Raw genomic sequence first — 24,981 nt, forward strand, 5'->3', positions numbered from 1 at the left:
GAAACAAAAACAAACATTCTGGGATGTATTGACAGGAGTATTGTAAGCAAGACATTAGAAATAATTCTTCAGCTTTACTCTTCATTGATTATACCTCAGCGGGAGCATTGGGTCCAGTTTGGGTACCATAGTTCAGGAAATACATAGAATAAATGGAGAAAGTCCAGAGAAGAGAAACAAAAATGATTAAAGGTCTAGAAAATATGACATGTGAAGGAAGTTTGAAAGAACTGTGTTTAGTCTAGAAAAGAGAAGACAGAGAGGCCATGGTAACAGGTTTCAAATATCTAAAAGGTTATTACATGGAGGAGAGAGAAAAATTATTCTCCTTATCTCCTGATAATAGGACAAGAAACAATGGGTTTTAACAGCAGCAAGGAAGGTTTAGATTGGACAAGCTAGCTAGCTGTCAGGGTGGTTAAGCACTGAATAAATTGCCCAGGGAGGCTGCAGAATCTCCATGATTGGAGGTTTTTAAGACCAGGCTAGACAAACACCTGTTGGGGATGGTCAAGATGGTGGTTGGTCCTGCCATGAGTTCAGAGGACTGGACTAGAGAACTTCCCAAGGTTTCTTCCAGTTCTAATATTTTATGATTCTTCTCTCTCTCTAAAGATTTATCTCCTTCATCGAACACTAACATTATGCCCAAACTAATTTTCAGTGAGGACAGCATGTTCAGTGCCTAACTAAATGGGAGGGTAGTTTCTCAAAAATAGTATTCTGCATTCAAAGAAATGACTAGAAATTATCAGATGGGAAATAATCAAATGAAATTCTCTGAATACAATACTAACCTATTAATATTATTCTGGGGTATAGCAACAGCAGTGTAATTTGTAAGATATGTGATGTAATTGTCCTGCTTTAGTTGGCATTAGTGAGGCCTCAGCTGGAGTGGTGTGTCCAATATTGGAAGCCATGTTTACAGTAAAACATTGACAAACTGGAGAGAGTTCAGAGAAGAGCAACGAAAACAAGAAAATCTATTTAAAAAAAAACTATTGTAAAGATAATTCAAGAGGGTTTCAGCTCTCCTATGACTGTTTGCAAAAGAGAACCTGACTGAATGACTGAGTAGCAGGAAAGACAGTGAACACGACTGTACAAAAAAACAAATAAAACAAAGTAAATTAACTGGAAAAATAAAACAGAAAACAATATTGCCTCTTCCTCCACTTTTAACTTTTGTTATGTATAATTGCATTTGGAGTTAATTGTAACTGTACTAAATACACATATGCTGGCGAACAACATAATGTATGATTTAGACTGTAAGAAGGAAATAGTGACTACAATAGCAAAAGCAAGAGCGAGTTTGAAGGAGATGGATAAGATCTGGAAAAGCAAAGCGATTAGCTTAGAAATGAAACTGAGCATCTTGAAAACGTGTGTATTCAGCAGCACATTGGACTGACGTGAGACATGGGTGATAACGAAAGAGTCAAAGAGAAGAATATTGGCATTCAAAAGGAGTTGTGATAGAAAGATTCTGAGAATAGGATGGATGCAGAAGGTCACCAATGAGGAATTATATAGAAAGATACAGCCGAAAGAGAACCTGCTGCAGAAGGTTATAAAACGGAAGCTACAACTATTTGGTCATATTTGCAGAATGAACGACAAATGAAAAATCAAGACCCTGGTATTTGGCATAATGGACAGTTCGAATAGGAGAGGCAGACCCCACAGAGAATGGGTAGATGATATAGTAGATTGGTGAGGAGCTAGCCTACAGAAATTAAGCCACTGCGCACTGCACAGGGAAAGATGGAAAGGAATAGTGAGAAAGGCATGAGACACCAACAGGCGCTGAACCCACGGTTATTGATGATAATCATGACGTATTAAATGCAAGTATTTCAGACAATGATTTTTCAAGCTGATGGTGTTCCTTTAATATTAACACCACTGGATTGTACTGTTTTTGTATTCACTGTGCTTTTGTAAGTTTGAACTTCAGGGCAGCGACCTTTATTTGTTTCACACAGACCATTTTCAGGGAAGCTGACAGAACTGCCTATACTTAACGTTGCCTCGGATGCCCCCTTACAAGACCTTTTAAAAGTTCAAATTTAAATTGTTCACATTGGTATTTTTCCATTCCAGGTGCTGGATTCAGGTTGATTCATTTTGGACTTCCAGCAAAACTGTTTGTCAGTTTCTTTAAATAAAAATAGTGAAAAATACACTCCTTAACCCACTGTTAAAACAGTTAACACGTCTATTTCTTGGAGAATTTCTAGCATGTTGGGTCTAGGGCTTGAAAATGGGCAGGAGAGGTATCATGGAAGTGCCACTGTCTATTCCCATGTGAAAAAGAATCACCCAAATTCCATTTCAAACATATTTGGTAGAAACTCTGTTAGAGTTTGAAAGCTGTATTATCTGAAGAGTCTGTTTGTACTGGCAATGCTCTTTCATAGGGTTGCAGGGACTGCACTGTTCTTTCGTTGCAATTGTTTGTTTCGACAGGTGAAGGGCTCTGTGGTGGCGAGCTGTGATGGGGTGGACTAGGCCCCAGGCCCCCTGCTAGAAGATTGTGGCCTTGCCACAACCTGCCCCAGGAAAAGAGCAGGAGGGAAGTCCTCTAGGCAGGCTAGAGTGGCTGCAGTGGAAGCAGCTAATCAAGGCCGAGCCAGCCAGTACAAACAAGCTGCTGAGCCATACATAGTCAGTCAGTTCCTCTTAGAAGCTCAAGCTATGTCAGCTGGAGGACTGCTGGACTGAGAAAGCAGCTCTACTTTGGACAGCTCAATGCAGAGAGCTCAGTGCAGACCAGACTGAAGACCAGCATGGGCAGTTGGTGAAGGTAAGCCCCATACCTGCTCCTTCTGTCCCAAGGCCACACCCCTTCCACCACCTTACCCCCATTCCTGTGGAGCCAAGCACCCAATCCTTTCTGGCCACCTGCAGAGCAGGGGATGCTGCGCTCTGTCCCAGCTCACCTTGGTGGATGGATAAAAATGAATTGATACAGAAAGAATATTTAAGAGGTCAAAATTCACCCTTCAGGCCAATTTCTTCCAATGGACTTTTCCCACTTTCAGAAATTAACTCACATTGAGACCCATCTGTTGGCCACTATATTGCTACTCATGTGCGGATTCCAAAAATATCATGTACATTTTTACCTATTTTAGTAAACGTGAGCCAAGGTGAAAGCACTTAATTTTAATTAGATGACAAATTTGCTGCAGCATGAGAAAGAGAGAGAACACAAACACACTCCTTCAGCAAATACCTCTGTAACCTAAGGAAAAGTTTCATGGGCTACAAAAGAGGAAACCAGGAATTCAGATCTCATTTCTTCTAAATGATATTTTATTTTCCCATGTAATTCACTACCCTTATTACTAACTGTACCTATAAACCCCAATTTAGAAAACTGTTAGGGAAGAGATGCTGATCTCCCTCCCACACTTTTTTTCAAAAATAAATTAGTAAAGACATTCTGGAAGATTACTGCAGGTAACCAATCTTATCCACTGTATCATACGTCCTTCTAGAGTGACCAAAGCAATTTTAGTCATTCTTTTGCTGAACATTATAAATCACATCCCCTCTCCCAGAGCCAGGCATAGACTCCAGAATTCTTGATCATCAATATTCTTCAGCTGGCTAGTAAATAGTCATGTAGCGCACTGTAAAAGTATGTCTGATCTATAAAGGTTCTAGTAATGACTTCTGTAGCTCAAACAGTAAATACTCTAAGCAGAGCTGTCACATGGGTATGGCAAATTGGGATGACCATTCCAAGCCCCATGGTTTGAGGGCTCCTCTGGCCAGCAATTGGACTCCTGGCAGCCAGCTCCACACAACCAGAGATCTGCTGCAGAATGGGTCCCTCAAGTCAGTGGAGGGCTAATTTGTCCCATACCCCACACTTCTCTAGGGACGGCCCTATGCCTATGTTAGGGATATGTAGATCAAGGAGTTGAAACCTACCACTGATCTCTGTAGAGGAATTCATATGCTTACATGTGATTCACCCAGGGAAAATGCCACTTTGAAACAGATATTGCAATTAGGAACCATAACAATGATTTGAGCAATATTAAGGCAAAACAAATTCTCACATGCACGGATTACTGGACAGCCAAAAATGCTAACCTACTGATGTAATTTTTATAATAAAGCCGTTCCATATATGGCATTCTATGAGATCGGTTGTTTGTGGCCATTCTGCATTGTGTGTTTTTCTCTCTCTCTCTCTCTCTCACACACACACACGCACACACACACACACACGCACACACAGAGAGAGAGAAAGATTTTCTGTTAGTATTAGTAGGGGTGCACCATATGGGACACTGGGCACACACCCCACTGTCAGTTTCTTCAGAAGTAGGGGGGTGGGTTATGGAATGGACATAAGCAACACATCTCAGAGAACACCAGTTATAGAACAGGTAACTGTTTTTAATTCTTTGGGTGCTTGCTCTTGTCCATTCCACATTAGGTGACGCCAAGCATTATCTGTGGAGGTGGACAGGAGTTCACGACTGTTGTATATCATAATACAGCTCTGCCAAACCCAGAATCATCTCTGGCCTGCTGAGTGATGGCATAATGAGACATTTACATGTAGATCGGGGTCAACTACCTTTCTGAGGTGGAGTAAAGAAATTTGACCTTTTGACCTGTATATATGGTCTGAGTTCCAGTGATACTTTTTAAAGTCACAAATAGTCCTACTTACAACAGCTTCATTAATAAATAAAGATGCAGCACTTCACTGTTTAAAAAAATTTAAACTCACTTGCAGGAAACTTTTGTTCGATCAGCCACCATGGTCCATTGCTGCTGATTAGTGGAAACCTCAATATAGTAACTATAGCTCCGATCATCACAGTCCCAGAGAAGTAACCTGGACAGGGAGAAACAGAATGCAGAAATGATGAGTAAAATGATCACTAAAACAAGCTGCTTGTTAATTTTTTAGTCTTTTCTGACTTCCCCTTAATCCTTATTTAGTGAAACTGTTCTACAATGTAACTCCAATACTGAGTGTTCCCTGTTGATACCCTTACCTTTTTACACGTTATTTTGAGTATTCCTCCAAATCTCAACTATTCACATGATCCTATATTAACACAGACACTCTATACTATATTCTCTATAGTCATTCTACAACATTTGTCCAGTTTATTTTTAATTTAGTTATGCATGAATACATGCACTATTTCAATTTCCAAGTGCAACTGCATCTGACGAAGCGGGTCTTTGGCCATGAAAGCTTATGCTCCAAAATATCTGTTAGTCTATAAGGTGCCACAGGACTTCTTGTTGTTTTTGTCAGCATATCACTGACTTGAAGATCTGTTTCACTAATGTGGCTGTGTACAGAGAGCACAGCTCAAAGGCCAGAAGAAAAATAAAACAGATCCGTCTGATTGGGTAGAATACTGTCGTCTTGTACATATTCTCTTACTATGGCAAACATACAAGGATTATTCATTAACAGGGAACTCAAAGTCTGCATGTGAAATAGGACTTCCTCATCTCCATGCATCACAAAATGAGTAGCCTTGGATCAAATCAGCGAAGAATGAAAAAAATAAGAACTGGCTTATTCTACTCAGGTCATGTCTTAAAACGTATCCCTCCTTCTACTCATTCTATATAAAGACTGTACTACTCTTGAGGAGAAAGCATTGAAGACCTTGTTAAGGTACTCCCTTTGCCTTGTGTCAGTACCCTGGTCACTGAAGGAAAACAGTAGACCAAGAATATGGTCCAACTTTATCAAGTGAGACATCTGGGAACTATCCAGCAATAACTTGTCCATAGCAGGTCATACTTCCTTTGTAATTTGTGTCACCTGGAGAAAGACCTTCTGCCCTTACTCTTTTGTTGCATCTGCTGTAGGGCTCTTGTCAGTTTTGGATAACCTGGCTCAGCACCATTTCTGGGACTCCACTGCCCTTCCTTTCCAAATATGAGGTTTAAGTGATGGGAAAAAGGGGGTCATCTTCTCACTGTACCAAACATTCGATGGTCCATCCCCATTTCCCAGCTATGAGATACGGCTTCCTATTTCTCTTCCACTTCTGGTTTATTAGGAAAATGAATCCCATGCTCAATGATTAAGTGGCACTAGGTACCTATGAAAAAATATTAATTTTAGAATCTAATATATCCACCAAGCCCCAGGCTGTGGACAGGAAGTTGAAATCACACATTCTTCTCAACTCAACATGGCAGTGAGAGAAATTCTTGTCCAGTACAAAAAAGGCAACTAGTATGATGCCCACAATAAAGTCTACAAACCCAGTACTACCGTAATGCAAAGGGGTGGTATAGTGGAGCAGCAGCCCCTTCCACCCCACCCCGCCACCACTGCAGAATAGCTTTCTCTGACATAAGGAAAGGTTTATAAATTTTCCTCTTGCGTGCATGGGAATGAATATGCTTATGCATCCATGGTGAACCTATGAGTGACAGAGCTCTGCCTCCTTTCCTCTTCAGAAGCAATCCCCTTGAGAAGCAATCCTTGAAGGGCCCTATGGTTTTCTTTCCCCTCAGATAAAATCTTCTCAGTTCTGAGGCTGTGTGTACTAGTACAGGAACCAGAAGCACCAAAGCTATGGTGGTGTAGCAATGTGAGTATAACCCTGTAGCGTAGATGCAGGCTACAGTGGTGAAAACGGTTCTTCCATTGCTGCAGGAAGAACACCGCCTCAAAAAAATAGTGAAGTTGATACAAGCAATCTTGCTTTGACCAACCTGCATTGGCCGCAGGGATTACATTAGTATAGCTTTGGACTTCAGAGTGTCCTTTTTCATACCCCAAGTACTGTAGTTATGTCAACCTAAACTTTAAGTGTAGACCAGTCCTGAACCTTGAAGAGGGGTAATCACATCATATATTTTTCTTAAGAAGCAGTGAAGCATTTTTAAAGTTGATTAATAGATGTGATTTTGCTTATATCTTACAGAAGGGCCTAAGCTGGCTGCCTATCATTAATTAGCATTGGTTCAGTTTACTACTAATTGCTTTCTTTGCTGTTGTTTAGATACAGAGCTCAAAAGTAAGTATGTTTCCAAAATTCTTATCTTTGCTGTTTGAGTTAGGAGTGACTGTAGGCAAACAACAGACTGCGCTTCCCTTCTTCAAAATAATTGCTCTCTCATCAGTCTGTGAACCAAAATTTTTAAATTGTAACATTCTAATTGGAAAGTCTGCATTATGCATATTATGGAAAACTATGTTACACTGAATGTGGGAATTTTTTTTTTAATCTTCTGTTCTTTTTCTTAAGGAATTAATTCTCTACGGCTGCGGCCACACGAGCCCCTCCTTTTGGGGGGCCATGGTAATGAGGTACTTCGGCAGATGCTAATGAGGTACTTCCATGAATATGCAGTGCCTCATTAGCATAATGGCAAAAATGCGTGCTTCGAAAGTGCCACTTTCGAAACACACATGCCCATGTAGCGTGGGGCCTTTCAAAACAACCCCGATTTCAAAAGCCCCTTCTTCCCAAAATCAAATGGGAAGAAGGGGCTTTTGAAATCAGGGGGTTGCTTCCATGTATAGTAGTCTCTTCTCTAAGCCCAACAACATCACACCTGCAATGGTGTTAAGGGCAGACAAGCCCTATCTGTAATGAACACTTGATTTATTTCAATTGGATTCCATAGAACAGCAGGTTTATTGGGACCTGTTCCTACCACAGTAATTAGAACACAACTGACCAATCAAAATAGCTGTTACTATACAGGCCACCTAAATTGTGAGATGTAGAGCTATGGACATAAGTAAAAAGAAAACTGTGGAATCTATTTAAAAAAAAAAAAAGGGAAAAGAAAAGTTCAGTCACATTATACTTGTTTTCTGTAGCAAACTATCAAGCTTGTATGTCTTTAACGATCTCTCACCAGAATACATACAAAAACAAAAAAGCAGTCACGTAGCACTTTAAAGACTAACAAAATAATTTATTAAGTGATGTACTTTTGTGGGGCAGACCCACTTCTTCAGATCTGGAAGAAGTGGGTCTGCCCCAAGAAAGTTCATCATCTAATAAATTATTTTTTAGTCTTTAAAGTGCTATATAACTGCTTTTTTGTTTTGTGATGATACAAACTAACATGGCTACCTCTCTGTGACTATTCAGAATGCTTAAGGTTAATAATTTCACTTCTTCCCAGTGAGCAATCTTTCTTGCTTTCAGATGCTACTTACGCTGTGACAAATATAACTGCTCAAAAATTATTCCACTCTTTTGAGTTGGCTGATTGTAGAGAGGTGAAAATGACCTAGCTGAGGGCTCAATATGGAGCCCTTTTCCTAAAGGGAAAATGCTGATCACAGTTGAACACAAGTTACTTTAGGAATTCATTTACTAGGAGTAAATGGGTCAAATCCTTGAACCAAAAACAGTGCTAAGGCCTCATGCTTCCATGATCCTATGCAAATGAGAACCTGGTAAAACTTTGGGTTTAGCATTATATTGGGTGCAGGTAAACTGGACAAATGTTTTTAAAGACACTCTTCAGAACTGCTCAACTCAAACTCAGACAGTTAATATTATTAAAAATAATAATTTAGGAACCTAAAATAAATGCGTCCAAAAGAAGCCTTTCAGTGCTCATGATTGCAATCAATCTGAAAATTAAAAATTCAGAGCTGATTCTGTCAAATTCCCAGAGGCATTTTCTCAGGTGTTGTTCAGAAGAAAGATCCAGCTATCTAAATTCTCCTTCCTCAGATCCTCATGCATATCACTTTTCCACAGCTGTTAAGACTGTTTGCCTGCTCAAGACAAGACTGACCTCAGAAGATTTCTTGTTAAAAGTCTGACAATGTAAGGGTAGAATCCTGGATGTGATGAGTATGCAAAACAAGCAATACTGATTCTATTTAATACTTTCTAATCATAGGCTAAATCTTCAGATGGATTACAAATACAGAAAATGTAAAAACATACATATTGGTTTCTTTTTAAAAGGCTGTAAAAAGTAGATAATTATGTTGCTCATTGGAATCCTTGCATTATCGGGAGCTCAGTGCAATTTCCTTGTGCCAGGTCTTCAAAGTTATGATTAGGAGTGTAAAATTCAAACATTTACAACAGCATGGTTGTAACTATTATTCTAACTGCTAAATGCTCTAATTAAACACAAATGGTGTATATTAAACACACATGGTATATAAGCAAAATTCTAAGTGGACATATTTTCTTTTCTGTGAGATGAGTTGTTCTCATCTCAGCAGCATTTGGTCCAGGACAGAAAGATCACGAAGAAGGAGATGGTTTTGAGTTATCATAAACAAAGTGTATTAATTTAAGAATGAAAAGCCACTCCCTCTAAGAGACTTAATAAGAATGATGAAAAAAAACACCTGACACTTCCTCCATTGGGATTTGTGAAAGACACAAAATAAGAGTTTGGCCATTCACCCCTTTCTTTTTTTTGAAAAACAAAGAGAAAAAAATACACAACCTGATTGGATTTTATTCTGCAAGAACTGCCTTTTCAGAGAAAAAGCAAAAGCCTCCCAGACATTTGCATGAATATTCACCAGTGCACCCTGTGCACAAGGACCACTTTTCATGCCACATGCACTAATGCTTCAAATGTATTCATGGCAAGCTACTAAGGTAAACTTCTGTAGAGAAGCTGTGTTTTGCTGTGATGAATATGGGATGGCTTAAAGGAGAATGTCTAACTACAGAAGAAAGAGTTGCATACACCATGGGAATCCATCAGTCATGAGCAATGCTGCTGATGCCACTGGGACTTCCCATATTAGAATAAAATGTTACATTGGCTTTCTTAGTAAATCCTGCTCTGTGGACTGAAAGAAATGCCAAGTGAACTGAACGTTCTTGCAGCTCATTCTCAGCAATATCAAGAACACTTATATCAACTTTCCCAGAAGCCCAAAGATTCTCCTACTATTCACTTAATCAGGTAGTGTTTATTTAGATTACAAATTTGATAACAGTCTGCAATTTATAAAGTGAATTTAAAATGCAGGCAAATATTTCCATGTTACAGCTGGGAGAACTGAGGTCCAGAGAGATAAGCAATTTGTCCTGTTCCACATGGCAAAACCAGGACAAAGCCTGCCATAGAATCCAAATGTCCTCTCTCCTAGCCCTGAGCATAGAGTGAACCTGTTGCTACTCACATTCATTATCCCTGATCTTCATATGCAAGTATATGCAACATTCATTTCTGGGTGTTTTACCAGGCAGTAGGCTGTTTATACCTTGTTCTCAAGCTTAAGAAATGCATACTGTAACTACTGTTATACTGGAAGGTATTAATGGCTGCCACCAGGTAGGTTTCTGATTTGCAGGACAATCACAGGCCTGGCTGAAGTTGATGGACATGCTAAACACCCTTCTCACACAATCCATATGAAGACTAATTAAATCCATTAATGTAATAACAGGCCTCATCAGAAGCGAAACCTACTTAAAGGGGTTCCTCATTGTAACTGCAGGAGTGAGGGGATTACTTGGCAAGATGTGTTTGAGAGAAGTAAAAAGACACGAAAAAAAGACCAGCAGAAAGTCAGCAAAGCATTCGTGAGTCTTAAGAGGGAATGGTGACAAGGAGTTCCTTGGACATGGAACCAGCTGAAAGGCAGGATTGGGAACTTTTGAGTAGAAAAGCTGCCTGCTCTTTTTTTCTACTGTGTACATGAAAATTAGACATAGCTACACTCTTTGTAAACAAACCAGATAGCACCAAAGAAATAACTGACTTGTATCATTAATTTCTCCTCCTGATGGAACAAATGTGCAAGGCCCTAAATATTAGCTAGGTCCAAAAAGGCAACCATAATTTTTCAACATAGCTATAAATGTCAGATGCTACCTCTTTGATTATTTGTACTGCATTTATATGCCAGTATTTTGCACTGGTGCTGCTTAGAATAAAAAAAATGGGCATATTTAATCCTGGGAGGAGGTGACTGGTGGGAGAACAGATAATAGTCTTTAAAAACATTAAGGGCTGTTATAAAGGAGGTGGTGATCAAGTGCTTTCTTCATTTACTGAGGGTTCGACAAGCAATGGGCTTAATCTGAATCAAACGAGATTTTGATCAGATACTAGAAAAAAAAAATCTAACTTTAAAGATCATTAAGCACTATACCAGGATTCCAAAGGAGGTTTTTTAGGAGCTGCTTAGACAAGTATCTGTCAGGGACAGTCTATGTACTTGGTTGTACCTCAGTGCAGGGGCCTGTATTAGGTGATCTCTCAAGATCCTGACTATCGCTACATTTCTACGGTTCTATATTCTCAATCTGTCAGTTTTCTGGAGAAAAACTTTTGTTCCCTGACCAATATGCTCTGAGTACAGAAAATAACTGTAGACACTCAGGAAGCTGAGAAAATACTTAATAAATAATAGTGCACCTCACGAGAATATATTCCCTTTTTGAATACCTTACAGGAGGTTCATGACACACACATAGCAGATTGTAATATATCAATACCATATATACAGCTTGATAGAAAACCAGTTTTGTATCAGAAAATATGCAAGTACAAGATAACTTTTTCTTTAACAATGTTAATGGGCAAACTTTAACAAACAGAATATTTTTATGCAGACACTTAAATTACATGCAGTTTCTGTACTCTCCCTTTATTTTACAAACTTATTTGTGTTTATTTGATTCTGCAGAGAAGCCATAATCCCACATACTTGTTTTGTGCTTATATCATCATTATTTAGAGTTATGACTTCAGTGAAGGATCAGGAAGGCATAAAATATTAGCAGTAAAAGAAGAAAGTAATAATTAGCAGAAATAGCTCAGGATAACTGGAAGCAGAACAGGTGTAGGAGATGATAAAGTAACAAATTAATCCAAGAATCTTTACTATTAGAAAGGCAAACTGAAGATGAAAAGCAACATATATGTGTCTGTCACTGCAGGTTGCACCTCCCTTGTCCAGCACCCTCGGGACCTGAGCAGTCCCAGACAAGGGATTTTGTCAGATGAGGGGTGGTCAATGCCCTTGCGGCTCCCCTCCTGTCTCCCAACCCCAGCAACTTTACAGACTTCCTGCTAGCTCCCTGACTGCTGCAGCTGCTCAGCTTGCTCCCTGTCTCTGTGGTTCCCTGCCTTGCGGCTTCCCAGCCCCGCATCTCCCGAGCTGGCTCTCCCCTGTCAACTCCCACCCTCTCCTCGCAGTTCCCTAGCTGCTTCCGGCTTACGGTTCCTTGGCCGGCTTCCTGCCAGCTCTCCAGCCTTGTTGCTCCCCAACCAGTTTCCCAGCCACCGAGGCCCCAGTTCTCACCACTGGCTCTCTTGTCACCAGGGCCCACTGGCTTCTGTTCCCTTCTCCTGCAAAAGCTCAGCACTGGATCCAGTAGGGGTTCTGACCCCAGCTCTGAGCTCCAGTGGGGGCTCTACCCCACTGCCCTGTGCTGCAGCAAGGCTGGCAAGGGCTCCAGATCTGGCCTGGGCCAGGCTACCAGCCACTCCTATGGCCCCAGCCCCTGCCCTGCTGATGTAGGTCCTGCCCCAGCCCTGGGACTGTCTGGTCCTGCAACATCCGTGGTCATGTCAGATGACGGATGTTGACGGATGAGAGAATTCTGGATTTAAGAGGCTGAACCTGTATTATTAAAGAAGGACAAGCAGTTAATATGGGATTACAGAGCTATAAAATAGCCCTGTTTATTTTAACATGAGGAAGCAAATAACATGCAGGCAAATACCATAGACCTTGTTAGAAATTGTGTACTTGTGGGTTGTCTTTTCCCTTTGGGAAACCCGTAGAAAAAAATCTATAGGATTATCAGAGAAATATAGAACTATAATATCATTAAAACCTCCAATTCAAGGACCGAGAGAAGAGAGTTACTGCTGATTTTGATACTGCATCTCTTTCATTACTAAAACATTTTTAGCAGTTAAATCAGTGCCTCCTTGTATTATGTTTGTCATGTTAAATATACAATTTACCACATTTCTGCTTCTCATGGGATTATAACTTTTTTTTGTTACTGATAAGGACCAACAAGAGAGGAAAATGTGAAAGATATTTTTAGTCCAATTAGAAAACAGAGTATGAGAAACTGGCTAAAGGATATCCTGCATCCATTATCTACTTCAAGTATAAAATTATTTGCCTTATGTGAGAGTCATAACTTTTCATTAAACTTCTTAAATGGCAATTTTGTATCTTCCTATCCAAAATTTAAGATACAAATATACTTATGTTTCTTTATAAAAATTCAGAATGTTTACAGGTATTTTGTTTTAATAGCTGCTTACTACGAAAATACTTTTAAGCTTGTAACAGGTAAAGGAGACAAATGGGTTAGATTTGCAATAACACATAAGCACAAAACAGGTTCCTAAGTTGTATAAACTTTGTATTTCCAGTTCCTTCTAGTCTGTAGACTACAAGCATCTACTATCCTTTTCAAAGAATCGCTGTTCTTGAGCTCTTGTGATCTGAATAAAGTAACAATTATAGAATTCAAAGCATGTTTTCATTCCTAATCAACAAGTTGGTTAGGGCCAGCCTATTGGTCTAGTAACAGACTTAGCTTCTGAAGAGAGGAGGAATTCACTATGTATTGATCCTCCATAGCAGTGGTGGGCAATTTGTGGCCCACTGGGGTTCCACCTGCAGCCTGCCAATGCCCTGGCTGCCTCCCTCTCCTATCCTAAGCCTCCCACTTCCCTCCCAGGACTTTCTGGGTACTGCAAATCATCTGATTCATGCTCTGGCCCTGTTCCTCTCCCTCCCTCCCAGGGAGGGAGGGAAAGGAGTAGGTAAGTGTGGGGCTATGATGTGCAAGAGGCATGAGGGTCACATGGGGGACTTGCAGGTGGAATACCAGTGGGCCATGGACTCCTGTGGCCCACTGAGGTGAAAGAGCGCTGCTCATGTAGCCACCCACTACTACTGGTTGCCCATCCCCGCTCTGTAGTCTACCTAAGAGACGGGTTGTTGAACTGTGGAAGGATCCTCTTTTTCCATCTGGAAAAACATGATCACTCAAAGGGTTTTTGAGCAAGTTAGGGAAAGAAGAACAGGACAAAGATTGGGTGGATTCTCCATTCTTCTAAAAAATGTAGGTCTAAATGAAGGGAAAACATACCTGACAGAATTTTTGTACTAAACTCAGCTTAACTCAATTCAGGAGTCTCATTCTGGGACTCCTGTTAATAGCAGCAGCTTTGATCTTTCTGGTTTAATTCTACAGCAAACTACTAGAGAGGAACACTTGCAAAGAAGCAGCCAAGTATTCTCATTATGGACAGCAATAATATAATGCTGATTCAACAGAATGGTGACTAAAGAGGGCCCTCTACAGTCTGAGACAAGACACCTTCACTACTGACCAAGGCAGTGTTTTTCTCCTTCAGCAAATGAGACTAAACATTTGTCTATGGTTGCCTTGTCTTACTATGGGGGAGAGTAATTTTTTCCACATTTGCTTTAAAGTCTGATATTAAGTTAAATGCTGGACAGGCATCAAGGATTTAACGTTTTATGAACTCTGAAATAAATGTTGCTGCCTAGAGTGACTGAATGGGCATTTCATTAGAGGCTCTGTCAGGACTGCTGAATTTTTCTGCAGTAGCAAATGCAATTTCATAAGCTACATCCATATGTATCTGGTTTTAGTTTGTTCTATGACAGGAATGAGCAATAATTTTTGATGTGCAGGCACTCCAAGAATTTGGTAAGGGGTCAAGCGCTGCATTCTTCCATGATATTAATGGAGGAGTTGCAGGGTCTGTGGTGGAGGCTGAGTGCACAAGGGAGGACTGGAGGGCAAAGGACTGGAGTACAGGAGGAGATGTGGGATCTGGGAGGGACTTTGTGTGAAGGAGGGCATTGTGACCTGGGGCAGGAGATTAGGATAGAGGGCCTGGAAGAGGGTATAGGTATAGGAGGTTGGGGCAGAGAGTTTGGGTTATGTAGGGCATGGGGGTCAGAGGGTTGTGGGGAGGGCAGGATGGGGCACCAGAATCAGGCTCTGGCTGGGAGACACTTATCTGGGTGACTCCTGGCTAGAAACCCAGCAAACTGCCAGCCTTCCATGCCTCAGGTAGGCAGCTCAGAGCAGCCAGCAGGCCCCATGTGCAGACGTGAGCTCGTAGGGTGGCAGGTAGGGAAGGGGTTCTCCCACCGCAGCCTGTTCTTGAAACAGGCAAGTCCCATTGGCCAGAAACAGGCCAATGAGAGCTGCAAGATTTTGCTGGTGGTGGAAGCAGCTCACAAAAACCATTTTTCCCCTCCCCACAGGCTCTGAGCCATTCACAGAATTCCACAGCTGGCTGCTATGAGTGCTGGGGATGGGGAGTGGGGCAGACAAGAAGCCTGGCTGAAGCTCCTAATGCACCTGCGGGCTGGATCCAAGGGCTTGAGGGTCTGAAACCAGCTCACAGGCCATATTTTGCCTCACCTTGGTGTATGATAAGTGAGTATGATTTCTTTTGTATTTTAAAAGGGGGAGGGGAGACAGGGGTTTATAAACGGTTTAGCACTATCACTTTCAATCTACAGTACTTGGGGATACTCCCCTCTCATAAGAATCCCTGGATGCCCCTTTAGAGCAGCTCTTCATGTGGTTTGTTCTTTTGCAGAAGCAAAAAGCTAGCAAATTTCAAGTTGAGAAATTGACCCCATGTTTTCACAGTTCACTCTCATTACAACTGACTATTAGTTTTATAATATGGAATAATATAGCTCATATTTTAATTTACGCTATTACACAAACCAATTATATAACCATCACTTTTGGTCCCAAAAGCTACCATTCATCTAAGACTGTTTAATCATGAGAATTATTAAAATTGGTTCTGCTGTAAGACAATAGATGGTGGCATGGAGTTTAATACAGAAAATAGGCAATTTCTTGCACTAACCTGATAATACTGAAAAGGATATAATGATTAGCCAACTGAAAGTTGATAGGAAAAAGAAATATAAACTGAGAAATTACCTAAATTAGTGATTACATCTACTCTGTAATCTTTTATGTGATCAGGCCTCTACAGATTTTTTATTAGTAAAGTTTAATGTTTTTAAGTTGGCATGAAAATGGTTTTATTATTTCTCAGCTACCAACTTCTAAGAGTCTGAGAACTGTATTTTTCCTTTCTCTATATAAACTGTGAGCACTAGATGAGGATTAGGGCTGTCGATTAACGAGGGAAGAATTAATATGTTAATTGCATGCCTTAACGCATATTAATTGACAGCTGGGGCTGCTGGCAGGGCTCGGTGCCCCTGCTGCTCACAGTTGTCAGGCTGCTGGGGTTCCTCCAACTCTGGCCTCTGCTGTTGTTGACCCCAGCTGCAGGGCTGGTGGGTGCCATAGCCTGTCTTCCACCTACCCCACCACCATGCCAGTGGGGCTCCTGGCAGGGTGCTGACTGGGGCTGGAGTCCGCATATCGGGGCTCCCCAGCGCGGCTCCCTGCCCAAAGCAGGCTGCCAGCAGGGCTCCCTGACACCAGCAGGGCTCTGAGGTCCAGGTGCTCTTTGGTTCAGCAACATCCATTGTCATGCTGGAGGAGGGATGTTGCTGGATTAGAGTGTGCCAGATGAGGGCGTTTCAACCTGTATTAGGAATAGGGGCAAACATTCTTACTATTGTTTAACTGTGTAATTAATTGTATGATTAATCATGATTTTTTTTAATTGCTTGACAGCCCCACTGAGGATATAGAAGTCCAAAATAAAGCATGTGAACTTTTCACTATGTAAAGATACTGACTGCAACATCACTGATCTTAGCATGCTCACCAGCAGCATCTCTGGATTTTAATGCTGAGTCATTTCTATAGCAATATTATCATAATTTCTGATGTTATGGTTAAAAATATATCAGGGTGTCTAACCCCTACACAGCTAACTTCAGTTTTTTAACTGTGCTTATGGCTTCAACTACCCAAGTTGAAATTAGGAAAAACAAGTTTATTATGAAGGCAATAATGATTTCCTGAAATTTATAAGGTGCAGGAGTATTGAACTAAGTGGTTCACCAATTCTGAATAAATGCAAAGAATAACTCCACTTCTAAAAAGTGCAAATTTACTGTTATTAACAACAAGGAAGACAGGACATGAAAAAATTTTAAGTCTCAGATCTTGTCCTTATCCCTTTACTGATCTTTTTCTTCACATTGAATCAATGTCTCAGATTTTTTTAAACTAAAAAATGACAGAAAAAAGAATCAACTGTTGCAAGGAGTTTGAATGTCAGTGGCTAGTCAGCCAGGTACTTGTATTAATAGAGAGATGGCTCAGGTGCCTTCGCAGGTCAGTTACTGCTAACCACTGAGGGTGCCAAGATTTCCATCTTCATTCACATGCACAGTAAATTCAGAAACCTCATTTCATTTTTATCCTGTCACATAAAACACAAATGCAGTTCCTGACAACATAATGTTACAGATTTACACAAAATACTACGTGATTTTCTTAATGTTTGTATATATGTTAATTATGCCAAATGACTATTCTGGCATAATTCCATTTACACACACCTTATTCCAGAAGGAGAGAGACATACTCTCGTTCAGCGTAATCCACAATGGAACATAATGAATAGGAACAAGTATGAAAACAATCAGCTCAATGGGATGAGTCTACACTGAGAGAAAGCCATGCTAGTCTATATACTATCAAAACAAAAAAGCAGTCAAGTAGCACTTTAATGACTAACAAAATATTTTATTAGGTGAGCTTTCGTGGGACAGACCCACTTCTTCAGACCATATCACACTGTACCAGAAACCCACTGATCGCTATACTTACCTACACGCTTCTACCTTCCATCCTTCACACATAACTAGATCCACTGTTTACAGTCAAGCCCTTAGGTACAATCGCATTCACTCTGATCCTACTGACGAGACCAAAAACTACAAGATCTTTACCAAATATTCATAAACCTGAATTACCCATGAGGAGAAATAAAAAGACAAATCGACAGGGCCAGATGAATACCCAGAGACCAGCTCCTCCAAGATAGGCCCAGAAAAACCAAGAACAGAACACCACTGGCCATTACCTACAGCCCCCAACTCAAATCACTGCAACGCATTATTAAAGACCTACAACCTATCCTTGATCAGGATGCCACACTCCAGAAGGCCCTAGGTGACAGGCTTGTTCTCTCCTACAGACAACCTCCCAACCTTATGAGGATTCTCTCCCACAACCACAGTCTATACCACAGTAACACCAGTCCTGGAACTTTTCCTTGCAACAAAGCCCACCACCAGCTTTGTCCACATATCTATTCTGGAGATACCATCACTGGACTTAACCAGGTTATTCACAGAATCATGGACACATTCTCATGTTCCTCAACTAACATCTTATATGCCATCATGTGACAACAATGCCCAGATGCTTTGTATATTGGAAAGACTTCAAATTCTCTTAGACAAAGAGTTAATGGGCACAAAACAGACGTAAAAACATTCCTGATCCACAAACTGGTCAGCCAGCATTTTAATGGAGTGGGCCAATCTGTTAATGACTTAAAAGTTTGTGTCTTACTGAAGAGGAATTTTCACAACACTCTGGAAAGAGAGGCTGCTGAACTCTCTTTTATATTCAAATTCGACACATTAACAGGTGGTTTGAACCAGGATGGGAATTTGCTGGGTCATTATAGGGGCTCGTTTGTATACTTGACTTAATCTAATTCTTGACTCCCCCCACCCCCCGCCTTCTACCCCTCTACTCTCTGATTTGCTCACCTTGATAACTTTTTTTTCCTGATGTGTCCACCTTGATTACTATTTTCGGTTCTCTGTGCCTTAAATATTGAGTCAGTTCTGGTGTGGCTATGGTCTGAAGAAGTGGGTCTGTCCCACGAAAGCTCACCTAATAAATTATTTTGTTAGTCCTTAAAGTGCTACTTGACTGCTTTTTTGTTTGACTGTAGGTATAGTGTGCTTCCCTCATAGAGTACAAAAAGGCATGCTACTGGGACTTGAGCTAGCATGTTAAAAATAGGAGAATGGACACTGTGGCTTGAGTTGGCAGTCAAGCTCTCCAGCTTAGGCCATCAGAGCCCATCTTAACTCTGCAGTGAAGACAGACTCTAAGAGTAGACATATGATCTTTAGATGGTTCTCTACTTTTTTCAAGTTGTGCTCTCATTTTTCTCTAAAAGCGTGTATATCTAGTTGCTCCATAGTGAAGATTATATCTAAGTTTGTTTTAATACAATTGACTTTTTCCCCCAATTTTTAAATCTTATTGTTGTAGTTTGGTGTTATCCATACAGATGTACAAGGCAGTCACTTTACATTTTAAAATTTTATTTTATTTTGGTTTTGTATTACTATATTTGACATCAAATTTTATAGATGTTGAGAAATTAAACACACTATGCTACATTAGAACAAAAATGTTTAAAAACAGAGAAATACTAAAATAGCATCAATGATATAATTACCGATCAGGCAATTTTAAACATTTCAGAGACAATTTACAGGAAAGCAATTGCATCTCTGAGGGTGCTACTGCCTTTTTGCTGTTGGTTCTTTAGAGAAGAAGAATTCCCTTACCGTATTGAGCCAATCATGTATGGCTGCGCTAGCTGTACCACAATAGCACCACTCCCCAGCTGATGGCATGTGTACCCGGAATCCCAGTCATAATTCTTTGTATCTCCATTTAACAAGGCATTGCGACTTCGACTTACACCCTCAATCACACTGGCACAATCTGCAATTGTTGCAACATTTTCAGAGGGAACTGTGAATTAAAACACAAAGAGAGCAAATGTGATTTGATAGACAGCAAATAAGTTCTTCTGTATTAACAATTTTTTATTTCTGGTGAAAAACAAAAAATAAGCATAAAATTATACATTGCTAACACAGGTAGCTATGGATTTGTTTCATGGGATAAATTAGAAACGGAAGAGTCCTCTAGACCCAAGATGTACAATTTTCACAGCATTGATTCCAGTATAGTTGTGTGACAAAAGTATCTATAAGTAACATTCAGGAATTACAATGAGGAATCTTGTGACACCTTAAAGACTTTAGGTATAAGCTTCTGTTGGCTAAATTTATTCGGGCATGCGCTTCTGTGGGCTGAAGCCTAGTTCATCAGCGGCATTAAGTGGCAATTTCAGGATAACTAATATTTGGGATGTCACAGTTGGGACATTAGCATTTTTCTATTGGTGTGAAAGGACCTATTTAATAGTTTCTGCTAGACAAACATGCCCATATTCAGGCAGAGTAAATAGAATGCAAATAACATGAGCATTCCCTAACCAATCAAGCAGAGGCAGGTAGTAGTAGAAATCAAATCCTGCATAGAAGTTATTATGTTTCCTAGCAAGGGGAGGAGAAAACATACCATACTGATCTTAACTTAATGGGAGTGCAGGAAAAGAGAGAAGATGCTAATTTCCTGTCTAGGAAATTTTTGTTTTGATAGTGTACAGACTAGCATGGCTTCCTCTCTGTTACTATTCCTGTCTAGGAGTATTGTTAAAATCTTACGAGGTTTTTCTTTTCATTTTTCCATGATTTTTTAATCCAAAATTCATTTTGGATCATGTGTCCATTTGTGTGTGTCTATAAACATGCCAGTGCGCCCCTCTTGTCAAAAAGTAAAAGGGCATACTAAAGCAATATGGTGCTCCAAGGCTAATACAATAATTCTAATTATTAATAAAACATGCATCGGTTATGTAGTAGAACTGTAATTATTTGACTTATAGCAGCAGTGACTAAATTCAGAAAACTGAGGCAATGGTCAGTGTAACAAATGGATGACTAATGGATGACTGATTATGACAAACGATCAGAGGGGTAACCATGCTAGTCTGTATCTGCAAAAACAACAAGTAAGTCCTGTGGCACCTTGCATCTGATGAAGTGGGTCTTTGTCCATAGAATCATAGACTGCTAGGACTGGAAGGGACCTTGAGAGGTCATCGAGTCCAGCTCCCTGCCCTCATAGCAGGACCAAGTACTGTCTAGACCATCCCTGATAGAATTTATCTAACCTGTTCTTAAATATCTCCAGAGATGGAGATTCCGTAACCTCCCGTGGTAATTTATTCCATTGTTTGACCACCCTAACAGTTAGGAACTTTTTCCTAATGTCCAACCTAAACCTCCCTTGCTGCAGTTTAAGCTCATGGCTTCTTGTTCTATCCTCAGAGTCCAAGAAGAACAAGTTTTCTCCCTCCTCCTTATGACACCCTTTTAGATACTTGAAAACCGCTATCATGTCCCCCCCTTCACCTTCTTTTTTCCAAACTAAACAAGCCCAATTTGTTCAACCTTTCTTCAGAGGTCATGTTCTCTAGACCTTTGATCATTCTTGTTGCTCTTTTCTGGACCCTTTCCAATTTCTCCACATCCTTCTTGAAATGTGGTGCCCAGAACTGGACACAATACTCCAACTGAGGCCTAACCAGCGCAGAGTAGAGCAGAAGAATGACTTCTCATGTCTTGTTCACAACACACCTGTTAATGCATCCCAGAATCATGTTTGCTTTTTTTGCAATCACACTGCTGACTCTTATTTAATGTGTGGTCCACTATAACCCCTAGATCCCTTTCTGCCATACTCCTTCCTAGACAGTCGCTTCCCATTCTGTATGTGTGAAACTGATTGTTCCTTCCTATGTGGAGCACTTTGCATTTGTCTTTATTAAACTTCATCCTGTTTACTTCAGACCATTTCTCCAATTTGTTGAGAAAGCTCATGCTTCAGTAAATCTGTTAGTCTATAAAATGCCACTGGACTTCTTGGTTCTATGACAAAAGAGAGTTACATATACTTAAGGCTGGACTGCAATTCTACAATAAACTAAAAGAAAGAATTAAAATTATTTTTGTAATGTTTTTAGAGGTTCAAAAAGCTCACAAACTCATTTGTGCCAGAATAAAATAATGTTTGAGTGTTAGGGGCATTTTTTTCTGATTCAGGAAAGATATCTTCTTAAGAATGTTCCTTTGCATGGACTGTTTCTTTTCCTAATTCTCATCTGTTGGGGCTATGGCAAGACTATAGTTGCTATTTCGGGAGACAAACCCATCCCAAATAGCAACTGTGGGGCTACATGTCACACTTGAAATTGCAGTGCTATTCCACTACTCCATGTCATGAGAGTGGTAACAGAAACCTTGAAACAGCCCCTTATTTCGAACTTCAGTACAACGAGATTCAAATAAGGTAACTTGAAACACCTTACGCACTATGCATTGCACAAATTGCATAAGTTATTTCAAGTTACAGCTACAATGTAGCCAGAGCCTTTAGGACTACTTGCTCAGTGGACTCTAGTCTTTTCCAATCTCCAATTCATCTTTCCGAAAAGCTTCCCATATTTCCAAAGCAAACACAAATCGTTACAGTAATAGTTCATTTATGAGTAGACGCCATTTAAGCAATTTCCCCAAAGATCAAGACAATAATAATATAAAGGCTTTTATTTCCTCTCTGAGCATACTGCAAGGATGTGTGGTTTGTGTGTGTGCACGAAGTGCTTTTGTCCACACTGTATTTTACAGAGTACTTTCATAAAAGCTTTTTTTCCCTTGAATTTCCCTGTATTCATCTCAGGCAACATTTTGAGCAGGTATAGTGCTCTCTTAACTAATTCCTTTCTATAATTCATTTGGCCTGAAAGCCACTGTCAAGATTTCAGACTTCATCTTGACAGTAAAGAGACAAATACATACTTTTACATTTATAAAGATGGCAGAAATTCCTTCATTAAAGATTTACTATTCAAGTCCAGCACCTTTCTAAAAATGGACACATGGGTCTTTAGATATTCCTTCCGTCTTCAGTTAAGCCTTCCAGAATTTCATCTAACATTGCTGAAAATGCAAAAAACTATGTTATAGGAATGCCTGGATTGCAAAATGAAGCCCTCAAGTTTGGATATGCAAATATTTAAGCTGCTTGTTCAACCTTAACCTTGCCCAATTGCAGCGAAGTGGTATTATGATACACAATTTAATTATATGATAGTAGACTATTTCTGATAGGGTCACAGCCTCTTTTCATATGCAGATGAGCTACTACTCAGTGAATAAAGCAGTTGTCCAGTTTTGTATATATAAAAAGTGTGTGTGTATGTATACGTAGATAGATAGATAGATCATGATTTATCAGGTGGTGCCTTGCCTTATTTGCACACTGTACTGCCCTTTCCCAGTTGTGATAGACAATCTAACACTGCAACTGGCAAGATCTGGCCCACCAAATCCTTCCATCCGGCGTGTGTATGGCCCCTCAGGCTGCAGAGTTGGGAGAGCTTCTGGTCCTGCCCCACTCCAGCAAGGTCTCTGAGCTCCCAGTGGCTCATTTAAGGTGCTGCTCCAATCTTTCAGCTTCTATTAACTAGAAACTGGGGGTAAAGCAGCACAATTTCTCAGCTCCCATTGGCTAGTTTTCATCCAACAGGACCTGAAAGATTTTGCTGGCTGGGGGGGCCGCACACAAAGCCGTCCCCCTCAAAAGAGAGCCATATGGAACAGCTAAGAGGACTGCCTGAGAGTGCTGCTGGCTGGAAGCTATTTAGATAAGTAAGTCCTGGCCAAAGCCTGCCTCTAGCACTGCATGCCAACTTCCTCCAAGACCCTACATCCCCCGCCCCTCCCCAGGCCAGAATCCTCTCCTGCACCCATATCCTCTCTAGCACCTTGCACCCCAATACCCCAACCCAGGTCACAACACCCTCCTTCAACCAAACTCCCCCTCAAACCCCATACCTTATCCTGCACTCCAGTCTTCTATCCTGAGTTCCCTTCTGCACCCAACATCCATCCCAGGCTACACACGGCCTCCATAGAAAAGTGCAGCCCTTGAACACTTACCAAAATCTTAGAGTGTCCCTCCATCAAAAAATTTTTGCCAACCCCTAATCTAACATATACCGAGTCACCATACAATCCTGTATCCATCCATACACACCTTCAATTAATACACTGAATGAGGCATGTCTCTTTCCATATTCATCTTCATATATTAATTTTGTTTTCACTGGACTGTTAGCTAAACTTATCAACACTTAACTCCCCTTGGGTTAACCTAGCTCAGCTGAGAGCGATCACACTGCCAAACAGCACTTCAACTGCATGGTATTTAGATTAACAGAACAGAACAATAGTCAGCAGCAATCAGCTTTAACCCATACCTCCTGAGGGGCTGGCTAGCTCAAGTCTAAAACACCACTTAATTCAAACTAGAGATTTCTGTATGTTAAGATGGATCAGCTTAGGGGGCAACACAGTGAAGAGAAATCATTATATGGAAAGGTGCTGGGCTGCTTCACATCCCTGCCTCATTCCACAAGTTCCCTCAAAAATCATACGTACTTGCACATATATCATTTAAATAAAATATCATTGCCTCGTATTCTTACATTTTCTGCAGAACCAGTATTGTTCAGGGATCCTGTACTGCCTGAAAATTTCTAATCTATTTGCATACATGCATATGTGCAGTGCCAATGGTATACAAGTCAAAGGAAGTGCACATATATAAAAATACATTTTGTTAATTCTTACAACTAAAGCAAAGAAAAACAGACTTTTTTCAGACCTGTAAAAGACATATCAGTAACCTAATATCCCATTCAAGTTCTTTTTTTTTTGAGTAAACTCAACCTGAAATGCTGTCCATATGGAAAAAAATGGTGTGTGTGTGTGTAAAAAGTTTCAAAATGGCGAAAGTGTAGTTCTTCATTTTTGAAAACAGTTGAACCATTTTTTTCTGGCTTTCAAAACAAAATCTCAACACAACCTATCCCCATTCCTCAGACTAGAACTAAGAAGAAATGTTCAAAATTTCAGCCCAAAGAGTAAAAATGTAATAAAGTTATGAGCAAACAAAAAAGACCCTTTAGAATTGGACCTGTACAGTACTAACCATAAATGAACAACCTTAACTCCACCCTCCTAGGAATGCCACCTGTTCAGCATTACCTTTTCCAAATTACTTCATTCAAACACAACCAGACTACCTCCCACGC

The 24,981-nt window shown here is 40.3% G+C and overlaps 1 protein-coding gene across 1 annotated transcript in view; it reads right to left on the minus strand.

Annotated features, from left to right (window-relative positions):
* BTBD9 (BTB domain containing 9) overlaps positions 1-24,981 on the minus strand; it is a 319,222-nt gene that overhangs the window by 94,130 nt on the left and 200,111 nt on the right. The window contains exons 8-9 of the mRNA XM_074989795.1: positions 19,535-19,724; positions 4,763-4,870 (exon numbers count right to left, since the gene is read on the minus strand). Coding sequence (XP_074845896.1) covers positions 4,763-4,870; positions 19,535-19,724 — 298 coding nt within the window. The remainder of the gene's footprint in view (positions 1-4,762; positions 4,871-19,534; positions 19,725-24,981) is intronic.

This window comes from Carettochelys insculpta, chromosome 3 (genome assembly GCF_033958435.1).
Source record: "Carettochelys insculpta isolate YL-2023 chromosome 3, ASM3395843v1, whole genome shotgun sequence".
NCBI classification, from domain to species: Eukaryota; Metazoa; Chordata; order Testudines; family Carettochelyidae; genus Carettochelys; species Carettochelys insculpta.